Source organism: Staurois parvus, unplaced genomic scaffold (genome assembly GCF_062004578.1).
Source record: "Staurois parvus isolate SC_StPar_1 unplaced genomic scaffold, SC_StPar_1.0 ptg000746l, whole genome shotgun sequence".
Classification (NCBI taxonomy): domain Eukaryota; kingdom Metazoa; phylum Chordata; class Amphibia; order Anura; family Ranidae; genus Staurois; species Staurois parvus.
Window position 1 is genome coordinate 107989 of NW_028318542.1, and position 13212 is coordinate 121200.

The window sequence follows — 13212 nt, forward strand, 5'->3', positions numbered from 1 at the left end:
GATTGTCCTTCATTGTGATGCTTCTTCTTCAGAGTCTTTCCGGAAGTAGACGTTAGTGACTATTTCTTGTCTTACAGCACCTCTTCCAGCTTCTCAGAATGTTCTTATGCGTGTCTGTGTGGACAGACGTGTGTGTCTGTGTGAGTGTGTGTCTGTGTGAGTGTGTGTCTGTGTGAGTGTGTGTCTGTGTAAAAGGGACTGTCCCTTAGGACGCCTTTTTAAGAAGCAAGTAAGCGTCATAATTCGTGATCTTAGAACCTCGTATGGCAAACAATACTGCTTAGCAGAGCACTTTCATTGAAGGGAGGGGACACTACATATATGGTCTTTTGATTGACAGGTACATATGTAGTGACCATAAATTGCATCAGCCTGCTCATATTTAAATGATAATATAAATTAAGAATGTATCTTTACAACATCTCAATAATGTTGTGTAACCACAAATCTACATGTTACATTACCAACATATAAAACATAAGCTAAATACACACAGATACTATTAGTATATATAATGTCATACTTATTCTATTTTGATTCACTTCTAACACCCTTGACATTCTACACCAGAGTCGGGTAACCAGCTATGACGTATTATAGAATATTCAGCTCTCAGCTGGTTAATTCAGCTAACTAACGCCTATCTTATTTTTCTGTCTCAGCCATAAATGAAGAAATCAACACTATCACTGGTTCAAGGCCATTCACACATTTTAATATTAATTATGATTAATCATAAAAATCAAATATTTTGCAAGCTTGCCATCAATATAATATAAGTGCCAAATTATGAATTTGATATAATTAATATTTATCAGGTTCCCTGCCGATCAAAACGGAGTCCACCCCGGCTGGAAGGGACCTTTTCTATGTGTCAACACGGTTTTGCTTTTCACTCATAATAAATTTTAAGGCACTATTGGGACTAAACTATTGTTTGGATCTCTAAATAGTAAAAAGTAACAAGTCTCTGAGAAATAAGATTTCTTTCTATTCTATTCTATCTAATCATATACCATCTTTCTCATATCCTATTTTTCTTTCATGGAAGATGGTTGGTGGAAAAAAAGGCCAAGTGGTTCATCAAGTCTGCCCCATTTTTTCTTAATTTTTTGTTTGAGTAGGTTTGTCCCGAACATGTTTGATTCCACTTGCTGTTAACACTCTCACTACCTTTAGGCTACTTTCATGCTGATCCGCCACAAAAACACAGCCGCGCTTTTGCTACGCTTTCTGAGTGTTTTTTTAAAGGACATGTGACTTAAAAACTGCACCACAAACACTTCTCAGAGGTATTTTGAAGCGCTTTTCAGGCATTTTTAAAGTGTTACTAAACCCGCAACAGTAAAATCAGTCTGTATATGCAGTAAAACAAGCTTCGTTTTACTCACTGTGGAACCTACGGGGTTAATTGTTTAAAAACTCTGGTCCTTTCTTCCCTGTCCCTCCTCTTGTTGAAATGACCTCCTGATACAGACTGAATCCGTAGTCACATGCACATGCTCACTTTAGTGTGTATTGCTAGAGAGTTTTTTTTTTCTTGGGAGAGTGCATGTGATCAGCACAAGGCCGATCAGCACTGTCCAGACAGAGGGTCAGTGGTGTATTTAAAAAATCGTCTGCCCCAACAGACACCGACCAGAGGTCTGAAGAAGGAGCCTATTGAGCATGCTCCAAAATGCATTACTGCCCCCTTCACATCATACATCTGACTCTGCTCTCCAAGCTTCATTTTGATGCACAGGCACATCCTGGACTCTACTTCCTGATCCTATAGATAGTTTGCTGCTGGACGGCTGGATGTCCCACCTGGATCTAATTACCACACAATGAGTCTTTTTAACTATTTATCTTGTAAGTGCAAATTTTCCATTGTTTACTGAATAAATTGTCAATACTGCACTTAGAGGCGCCTTCCTCTCTTTTTCTTGTTACTGCATTAGAGCCTTGCTTCCACTCTAAGAAGAGCTGCCTCAGTGTTACTGCTCCCATCCATCCATCCATCCCTGATATCCATCTGGCACCTTTATCTTACAGCTACAGAGTTTGAGCTCTAACAAGTGCGCCCTATATAATATACATTTACCAGACTGCCATATACTGCTGATGAGAAAAGGTATTTAGCAGTTTATATTTACTACAATAATTGCATTTCTATGTTCTGTGTACTGTGGGAGACCAGATATAGTGAATGCGGGGTCCAGGGAGACCAGATATAGTGACTGCAGGGTCCGGGGAGACCAGATATAGTGAATGCAGGGTCCTGGGAGACCGGATATAGTGAATGCAGGGTCCGGAGAGACCAGATATAGTGAATGCAGGGTCCTGGGAGACCAGATATAGTGAATGCAGGGTCCTGGGAGACCAGATATAGTGAATGCAGGGTCCTAGGAGACCAGATATAGTGAATGCAGGGTCCTAGGAGACCAGATATAGCGAATGCAGGGTCCGGGGAGAGCGGATATAGCGAATGCAGGGTCCTGGGAGACCGGATATAGTGAATGCAGGGTCCTGGGAGACCGGATATAATGAATGCAGGGTCCTGGGAGACCGGATATAGTGAATGCAGGGTCCTGGGAGACCGGATATAGTGAATGCAGGGTCCTGGGATACCGGATATAGTGAATGCAGGGTCCTGGGAGACCAGATATAGTGAATGCAGGGTCCGGGGAGACCAGATATAATGAATGCAGGGTCCGGGGAGACCAGATATAATGAATGCAGGATCCGGGGAGACCAGATATAATGAATGCAGGGTCCAGGGAGACCAGATATAGTGAATGCAGGGTCCAGGGAGACCGGATATAATGAATGCAGGGTCCTGGGAGACCGGATATAGTGAATGCAGGGTCCTGGGAGACCGGATATAGTGAATGCAGGGTCCTGGGAGACCGGATATAGTGAATGCAGGGTCCAGGGAGACCGGATATAGTGAATGCAGGGTCCGGGGAGACCAGATATAGTGAATGCAGGGTCTGGGGAGACCAGATATAATGAATGCAGGGTCCGAGGAGACCAGATATAGTGAATGCAGGGTCCGGGGAGACCAGATATAATGAATGCAGGGTCCGGGGAGACCAGATATAATGAATGCAGGGTCCAGGGAGACCAGATATAGTGAATGCAGGGTCCAGGGAGACCAGATATAGTGAATGCAGGGTCTGGGGAGACCGGATATAGTGAATGCAGGGTCCGGGGAGACCAGATATAGTGAATGCAGGGTCCGGGGAGAGCGGATATAGTGAATGCAGGATCCTGGGTTTAGTATCACTTTAAGGCGATGTCAAAGCAAAGAGGCGTTTTTGGTGGCATTTTTTCTTAACTGAACAAACATGCCCCAAAGATGCTGCAAGCAGGAGTTTTTACACCGCAACAGAAGCACAATGCCCCGTGTGAAAACATACATAGACATATATAGGGAAACATTTTTCTTGAGCTTTTCAGGCGCTTTTTTTTTTCTAATGCAAAAGCGCTTTAAAAACTCCTCAGTGTGAAAGTAGCCTTAGTGGAAGTCTATTCCAAGCATCAAGTACTATTTTGGTAATTATTACTAATAAAGGGGATTGAAGCTTCCTGTTTTCACTTTTTATTTCCACTTTCCGGTGAGTGCTCAGTCCAAAGTGCAGAGTCTACATCCAAGTGACTCGAGCATTTGCTTACGGCATATATGAGCTTGAAACCTGGTCAGCTTGTAAGCAGGGGTTAGCACCCCTTTTATGGAAACCCCTCCCCTGGGTGGAGGTTGTGGGCGGGGCAAGTTTAGTCCCATACAGTCTAGAGCTGGAAAAGTCTTGGGGAGAGGGTGATGGGAGAGGCTACCCCAAGTATACTACCATGTAAGCTTGCAGCCTTAGGAAGTGAACCCTTTCGGGGTAGACCCGGTACAGGCGCCATTGGAAAGCCCACCAATGGGAACCTACAGTGAGGACAATGGAAGAGTTGGGCGACTATTCTTTGTCAATGTTGGACTTGCACTGTGCAGATTTATCAGTGCCAGAACTGAAGAGGTGAAGGGTATGATGGCCAAGAATTGTACATTATGTTTCTGCTTCAGTAAAAACATTAAGAGGCTGAATGTGTCAACGTTCCTTGACAGATGAGTGAGTAATCAAAGATGGCGGAGTTTCTCCTTATTACAGGTGTGTGTCCCTGTGTAAAAGGATGGTGGGAGGGGCCCTTTGCCAGCATTGCCTTTGCTGGTGGCAAATGAGGGCCCTGCTAACAAGCTATTTACCCCACATGCAAATCCCAGCCCTTTCTTCCCTTTTGCAGACTATAGTCTGGGTTCCCATCCACCCACAATCCAGTCCAAGAAACAAAGTAATGCTGAAATCTGACCTCATAAGACCCTCTTCAGCTTTAATCATTACAAATCAGCATTAAAGTGGTTGTAAACCCTTACATACAGTATATCGAGTGAAGTGACTGGCCACAAGTGATATACAGAGATGAAACAAATCCTCCTGTATAAGTTGTACATGTTTGTCTGCAGCCTTTTCTTCTCTACATCTGTTCAAAGTATAGAATTTATAAAGCATGTCTGAGATTTCAGAAGGCACTGAGGATAGCTGAGAGCTGATTGGAGGGAAGGGACACACATCCCTTCACACAGCACACAGGAACAAAGCTGAGGCTGTCAATCACAGGCTGTGTGCTGGAGGTCCCTCCCCTGTCACCTTTTTTTCTCTTGGTGTTAGGAAAACTGGCCAGAAGTGACTCATGTTGATAGCAGAGGAAGAAGACAGCAGACAAAAATGACACTTGGTACTCTAGATTGAGACAAGTACACACTATAGAGGGTATGCTTTGTTCATATTTCATGTCTGAGCAGGGGCGGACTGACAACTCATGGGACCCCCGGGCAATAGGGGATCATGGGGCCCCTGTGTCCTTGCCTAAACTCAAAAAGCCTATGAAAAAGGTACCAGGGGCATCTCATGGGGCCCCCTACTGACCCCAGGCCCTCGGGCGGTGCCTGAGTTTTCAAATGGTCAGTCTGCCCCTGTGTCTGAGGTTTATAACCACCTTAACAAGACCAGTAGCATGTTTCAGCTTTGCAGCCTTAGTTATCTTTCACACGGGCAGTCGGGGGGCAGTAATAACAGGAAGGTGAGCTGCAATTTTTCCTGCCACCCTAACCACCCACCTAAACCATTGCATACAGCCAGATTGAACTGTACACATGCCATGACTGTGATGCTTTGCAGTGTGGAAAATTTAGCCCAGCTTGTTGAGTTGACAGGTGACTCCACCTGCCAAACTGCCCATTCAAGTCAATGGAACCACAATGCAACTGTGAGAGTAATGCTCACAGTTGGACTCCATAAGTTCCAGCAGGCATTGGATGCACCCACATATCTGAGGTCGGGCAATGTGGCCCAGGCACAGCTAGAGGAACAAGCACAGAGAAAAGTTGAAAAAAAATAACAAGAGCATGGAACATGTACATTGGCTTTATTATCACTTTAGGCCCCTCTCACATGGAGTGGAACCGTTAGTGGAGCTGCTTGCTGTGCGCGGGATCTGTGTGCTGATCCCCTCTGAGCAAGCGGATGACAGATCTGTGTCCACTCCGCTCATGCAGAGCAGACATGGACACGGCCCGCCTGTCCATTTCCATCCGACTGCCATCTGATCTGACAGATAGAAGGAAAACGGATCCTTATCTGTCTCTTTTTGATGGATCAGATCGGATTGGATGTCGGCGGATGTAAACAGACACATTTCCGTTTACACCAGCTGCTCCATACAAGAGAATTGATGTTCTGATCAGAAATACAAGCAGGTGAACCCAATCGGAACATCCATGTGAAAGGGGCCTTAACCTCTTGGTGCTGGCCGAGCGCAAATGTGCAGAGCTCGGCCACACATTTGCGTTCTATTAAAAAAAACCCATATGTGCTGAGAGTGCGCTCCCAGCACACATTTCCGGTACTCACAGAAAGGTCCCAATCATGTGACCATTGTGACGATGTGTCACGATGGTCACATGACCCTAAACCACGCTCCGCCTCCCGGCTTCTGAAACCCTTAAAGGGCCAGGAGGCGCCGGTGCCAAGGGGTTAAAGTGTTACTAAACCCACAACAGTAAAATCAGTCTGTAGATGCAGTAAAGCATGCTTGTTATACTCACTGTGGAACCTAAGGGGTTAACCCTCTGCATTGTGTAAAAAAGGCTGTTTTATCCTTTCTTCTCTGCCCCTCCTCCTGTTGAAATGACCACCTGATACAGACTGAATCTGTAGTCACATGCACATGCTCAGTTTAGTGTGTATTGCTAGAGAGGTTTTTTTTTCTTTCTTGGGAGAGTGCATGTGATCAGCACAGGGCCAATCAGCACTGTCCAGACAGAGGTCAGAGGTTTCACATCCTCCTAGAGCAGAAAGAAAACTCCTCCTACAAGCTTTAACCAGTGCTCTGCTGAAGTCACAAGACTGCTCTAACTGCTGATGAGAAAAGGTATTTAGCAGTTTATATTTACTAAAATAATTGCATTTCCATGTTCTGAGTACTGTGGGGGACCAGATATAGTGAATGCAGGGTCCGGGGAGACCAGATATAGTGAATGCAGGGTCCGGGGAGACCGGATATAGTGAATGCAGGGTCCGGGGTTTAGTAACACTTTAATCATACTTATCATGTATACAGGAACTGCTTACAAAGAGGCGGCAAGAGATCTGTAGCAATGAGATTCAGCAAAGAATGAAAAAAATATAAAATCAAAGTAAATAAATAATATAAAATGCTACATATATGATATGTAGGGGAGGCACATAATTAATTCTGGGGAGGTATTAGGTTATTATTAAGTTATTAAAAGATAATCCTCCTCCCCCAACCTCTATGACCCCACACCTGTTAAAGTGATATTAAACCTAATAACAAAAATGTAATCTATATCAGCTTAACACTCTTTAAATCTGGTGGCTGCATTCGTTTTCTTTTTTTTAGGCTTTTTTCCTTTATTTTCACATGGTGATCCAACCTACTGTCTTAGGGTGTCTCCACTCTGGATAGATGGGCAACGGAGACACGTTTGGACAACAGCATTGCCAGTCTGGGGAGAGTAGTGTTAGACTAAGGAAAGCCATAGATGATTGGATTCCTTTCCTTCCACCAAAGAAAGAAAATAGCTTGATTCCCACATTTACACACAGTGTTGATGGTGGAATTTATCCCACAGTGCTACTGTGTTCAGCCAACAGGGAGCCTTCCTGACCAGCAGAACACAATGATTGTTGCTAGTGGCTATAGCTGCCAGCAGTAATTGCATGTAAAATATCTGACAGGCTGTGGTATCCAGATTGATCAATGAATCGACTTGGTCACAACCAGTCTGCCCATGGATGTATCGAATCTTGGCTGAGATGGACTCAACTGTCAAACTGAAGCTAATCTCCGGCTAATACTTTGTAAGCAGTTACAGCAAACAGTTTTTTCTTTTTTGAACAAAAATTTTACTTAATGAATAAAAGGTGACTATTGTAAGCACCCTTGTTAGTGTTAAATGGTTTGTCTCAACCCTCTCACTGCTACTTTGTCTGGAAAGCTTGGTCTATCAAGTAAGTTGGAAAATAATAGACTTAGTGGCTGGATCACTAGTGGAAAAATCCTAAAAAAAAAGAGAATTAATGCAGCCATCACATTTAATAGTTAGTAAGCTGCATAATATTTTATTTTTGTTTTTGGGTTTAATACCGATTTAAGTATTCTTACACTGCGATCTCTGTTACATTGTTTAGCACATCTTGGAACATTCTATTTCTAAACACTAAACCACATACAAGTTTATGATTCATTTCCCATAAATGGCAATACATAGAGAAGTAGAGGGGAGAGCTGAGGCTGAGCGTGAGAGGAATGGAGATCATAGGGGGGAGACGGTGAAATGTTTGAAGAGGATAGTAGGGAGCAGAAGGGAGAGGAATCAGGAGATGTACTGGGGGAAAGCTGGCCGATTATGGTGTAAGCGGACAGACAGAAAGGGTGAAACCACATGGACACACGAGGGGAATATTGTTACCTTATACACTGGAGTACTGATCGCCGCTCTTCAATAATGAAAGTGGAAGTGCAGAAACACAGTTTCCGTTTACCGCCATAATCAATGTATTTCCCCAGATGTTTCTATTTAGATAAGTTTAATCAGCAAAACGGCTCATATAACACCAGAAGATCTCTACATGTGATTAGCTTGCTTGCAACTTCATATATATATATATATATATATATATATATATATATATATATATATATACATACACACACAATATACAGTATATACAATGTGCATATATATATATATATATATATATATATATATATATATATATATATATATATATATACACACACACTGTAATAGGTCCAACATGAGAAACATCCCCATATCATGATGCTTGCACCACCATGCTTCACTGTCTTCACAGTGTACTGTGGCTTGAATTCAGTGTTTGGGGGTCGTCTGACAAACTGTCTCTGGCCACTAGACCCAAAAAGAACAATCTTACTTTCATCAGTCCACAAAATGTTGCGCCATTTCTCTTTAGGCCAGTCAATGTGCTCTTTGGCAAATTGTAACCTCTTCAGCACATGTCTTTTTTTCAACAATGAGACTTTGCGGGGACTTCTTGCAGATAGGTGGGCTTCACATAGGTGTCTTCTAATTGTAACAGTACTCACAGGTAACTTTACACCTTCTTTCATCTTCCTGGAGCTGATTGTTGGTTGAGTCCTTGCCATTATGGCTATTCTTCTATCCATTCAAATGGTAGTTTTTCGCTTTCTTCCACATCTTTCAGGTTTTGGTTGCCATTTTAAAGCATTTGCGATCATTTTAGCTGAGCAGCCTATCATTTTCTGCACTTCTTTATATGTTTTCCCCTCTCCAATCAACTTTTTAATCAAGGTACGCTGTTCTGAACAATGTCTGGAACGACCCATTTTCCTCAGAATTTCAGAGAGAAATGCACTGTAACCAGCATGTACAACATTTGCTGCCTTCCTTCCTTAACTAAGGGCAATAATTGCCACCTGTTTTTCAAAGAATGAATGACCTCACTAATAGAACTCCACACTGCTATTATTTTGAACATGCCCCTTTCAATTAGTGATTCAATTACACAGAATCAGCAGCATGCATGTCATGACTGTTGGGTCTGTTGGATTTCTATTACTCTACTACACCTGCTAGTAAATTATTTGCCATGTAGAAATATCATTTCTACCAAAACAGTGATTGATCCGATTAGTGATGTCTGACTGCTATTATTTTGAACACAACTGTATATATATATATATATATATACTGTATATTTTTTTTCTATTTTAAACTATTGCTCAGTTTGTGGTTTCACAGCTGTGCATTCAGGTTGTTCACAGCAAATATTTGCCTATGAGAGTTTGAAACTGAACTGTGCACCTGTTATCTGTCCATGCATGTTCACTTACTCCCGGTTCACATATCCGCGTTCATGCGGTCCGCATTTTGTGCGGGCACGAGGTCCCATTCATTTGAATAGACTCACATGCCCAGGACACGCAGGGAAGAGATACCTGCACTTCTTCTGAAAACGCAGTCCACACGGGAACCTCGGTTACCAGTACGGTTGTGATTTCCAGTGTGGGTGGCATTCCATTAGAATTAATGACATCTGCCCACGGGTCCGCATTCCTCTGTGCGGGTGCACAGATTTTTGTGCAGATCCGCAGCGGCACCACTCGCACAGATGTGAACCTAGCCTTAATGCTTAACCTCCCTGGCAGTAATCCCGAGTGTAGATCGGGGTAAAATTTCAGTACCACAAGCAGTATCCCCGAGCTACACTCGGGCTTACCATGCGGCATTGCTCAGGGATTCCCTGCAGCGCTTACCTTGTCCTTCGCTCCCGCGATGTGTCCCCTGCAGCGTCCCGGCCATCTCCTCCGGCCGATGCCGGCATCCAGCTTCTGCATTCTGGTCCCTGTGACGTCAGGACATACGGGCGCCAGAATCAGCGGCAAATTTGACATTTTGAAAAAATTTCATTTTTTTTAAAACGAATTTTACATAGTAAAACATTGCTGTTTCAAACCATTTCACATACATTTTGTCCCGAGTGCTTTGTCCGGTGCCCTGTCTGCATTCTACTGTACTTTCTGCCAGGAAACTTAGAAAAGTCTATGGCGTCCAAAAAGCGTCCCTTTAGGTCAAAAGCGGTTTTAGACCGGCTAGAGAACAGTGATAGTAAATCACAACCACTTGCAGAATTGAGTGATAATGATTCGTGGGGGAAATTCGTCATCAGACACTGAAAACGATTTTGTGACTTTGCTCAGCGATGTGCGAACTTGGCGCTATATTTCAAATTTCAGTGTTTTTGGTTTGATTATATTATTGTAATAAATTTATTATTATATTATTATTTTTTATAATTATTTATTAAATTATAATTTATGATTTTGTGTTTCAAGTTTTATCATACCCGGGATGTTTACTAGACTCTTGTTTGGACAGATTTCAGTGAGTTATTCCTAAAAATTACAGCCAACAATAAAAAACTACATATTGCCATGCAAAAAAATGGTACCGCTTTCAACACCAAGAATCAGAAATAATCATACCGCCAGGGAGGTTAATGGATAAGTTCATCAGTCTACAAAAAAAGTGTAAATGCACATTTTTTTGCAGGCAAAAAAATGTGCATTATTATTTTTTGTAGTAGGAGCCAGTAAAGGATTGCACCAGCCCCTAACATGTTGCACCCTGAATACCTAACCTAAACTTAGGCTTTAAAGCCCACCTTCACCCAATGAAACAACTTGTTTGCACCTGGCTCCTCCCCTCCCTCTCCCACCATTAGATAACAAAATGTTTTTAAGTTTTTCTGACTTTATGTTCTGCAGCACAGCACTTCCTTCATTACCTCTGATGGTGCATGTGCATTTCTGCGTTCCACACGTGCACAGGAGTGTCACAGGGCTCAGAGGTCTGGTAGAGATCTGAGGTATATCTGTGTATGCAGATCTCATTGTGCAAGGTCAGATCTCAGGGTGTCTGTGCATGCTTAGGAAACCCCTAGCATGTACGCACATGTCACAGATCACAGGTCTTTGCTGGTTCCTAAACGCCAGGAAGAGCCCTTTTGGCACATCTGCGCACGTGCTGCATATTAAAAAATGGCAGCATTGGAGAGGGCGGCAGGAGCCAGGGCCAAAATTAAGGGGGACTACAGTTCCTCTTTATAGTCGAGCTCACACCTGAGCAATTTGAAGTGCATTGCCCGAAGTGTTTTAATGCTCAACATCAAGATTCCTATAATATCCGTTTACATCTGATCTTTGTGTCCCTTCAAGCTCATTGAAGGTTTTTGATCCCTAAACATTTTAGTTGTAGTGCCTGTAAACATGCATAAAGCGATGCTACATCCTGTGTGTACAGCAGCCTATCAGATTGCTTGTACACTCACAGACTGCAGTGCCAGCCCAGTGTCCCTGATCACTGCCCCAGTGCAGGGACAATAAACAATGCAGCCAGACCATGTCATCTGTCCCAGTGCTCGCAAAAAAACCACCATACACCATACCAATGTCCTTATCACCGCCATACCAGCGCCATGATCACTACCATACCCCATACCAGTGTCCTGATCACCGCCATACCCCATACTAGCATCCTGATCACCACCATAAACCATACTAGCATCCTGATCACCGCCATAACCCATACCAGCATCCTGATCACTGCCATACCCCACACCAGCGTTCTAATCACCGCCATAACCCATACCAGCGTCCTGATCACCGCCATACCCCATACCAGCGTTCCGATCACCGCCATAACTCATACCAGCGTTCTGATCACCACCATTACCCATACCAGCGTTCTGATTACCACCATACCTTATACCAGCGTTCTGATCACCGCCATACCCCATGCACCCCATACACCATAGCCCATACCAGCATCCAGATCACCACCATAGCCCATACCAGTGTTCTGATTATCACCATACCTTATACCAGCGTTCTGATCACCGCCATACCCCATACCAGCGTTCTGATCACCACCATACCCCATACCAGCGTTCTGATCACCACCATACCAGCGTTCTGATCACCGCCATAACCCATACCAGCATCCTGATCACCGCCATACCCCATACCAGTGTTCTGATCACTGCCATAACCCATACCAGCATCCTGATCACCACTATACCCCATACCAGCGTTCTGATCACCGCCATACCCCATACCAGCGTTCTGATCACCTCCATACCACACACCAGCGTTCTGATCATTGCCATACCCCATACCAGCGTTCTGATCACCGCCATACCAGCATCCTGATCACCACCATAGCCCATACCAGCATCCGGATTACCACCATAGCCCATACCAGTGTTCTGATTACCACCATACCTTATACCAGCGTTCTGATCACCCTATATGTCATACCAGTGTCTGGATCACTGCCATACCCCATACCAGTGTCCAGATCACTGCCATACACCGTACCAACATCCCGATCAATCGCATACTTCATACCAGGGTCCTGAATAATGCTATACCCCATACCAGCATCCTGATCAATGCCATACCCCATACCAGCGTCCTGGTCAATGCCATACCCCAAACCAGCGTCCTGGTCAATGCCATACCCCAAACCAGCGTCCTGGTCAATGCCATACCCCAAACCAGCGTCCTGGTCAATGCCATACCCCATACCAGCGTCCTGATCAATGCTATACCCCATACCAGTGTCCTGGTCAATGCTATACCCAATACCAGTGTCCTGGTCAATGCTATATCCCATACCAGCGTCCTGGTCAATGTTATACCCCATACCAGCGTCCTGGTCAATGCCATAACCCATACCAGCGTCCTGGTCAATGTTATACCCCATACCAGCATCCTGGTCAATGTTATACCCCATACCAGCGTCCTGGTCAATGCCATACCCCATACCAGCGTCCTGGTCAATGTTATACCCCATACCAGTGTCCTGGTCAAAGCTATAACCCATACCAGTGTCCTGGTAAATGCTATACCCCATACCAGCATCCTGAATAAAGCTATACCCCATACCAGTGTCCTGTTCGCTACCATACCTCATGCCAACATCCTGATTACTGCCATACATCATACGAGTGTCCTGATCACTGTGATATGCCATTCTAGCGTCTGGCATTTTAAGGTCCCAATCAGTTTTCAGATATATACCCCTTAGTTTGT

General features: G+C 44.0%; 1 protein-coding gene across 1 annotated transcript in view; it reads right to left on the minus strand.

Annotated features, from left to right (window-relative positions):
• LOC149445086 (zinc-alpha-2-glycoprotein-like) overlaps nucleotides 1-12703 on the minus strand; it is a 63456-nt gene extending 50753 nt beyond the window's left edge. Inside the window, exon 1 of the mRNA XM_089654225.1 lies at nucleotides 12616-12703. Coding sequence (XP_089510351.1) covers nucleotides 12616-12703 — 88 coding nt within the window. The remainder of the gene's footprint in view (nucleotides 1-12615) is intronic.
• Between the last annotated feature and the right edge of the window lie 509 nt (nucleotides 12704-13212).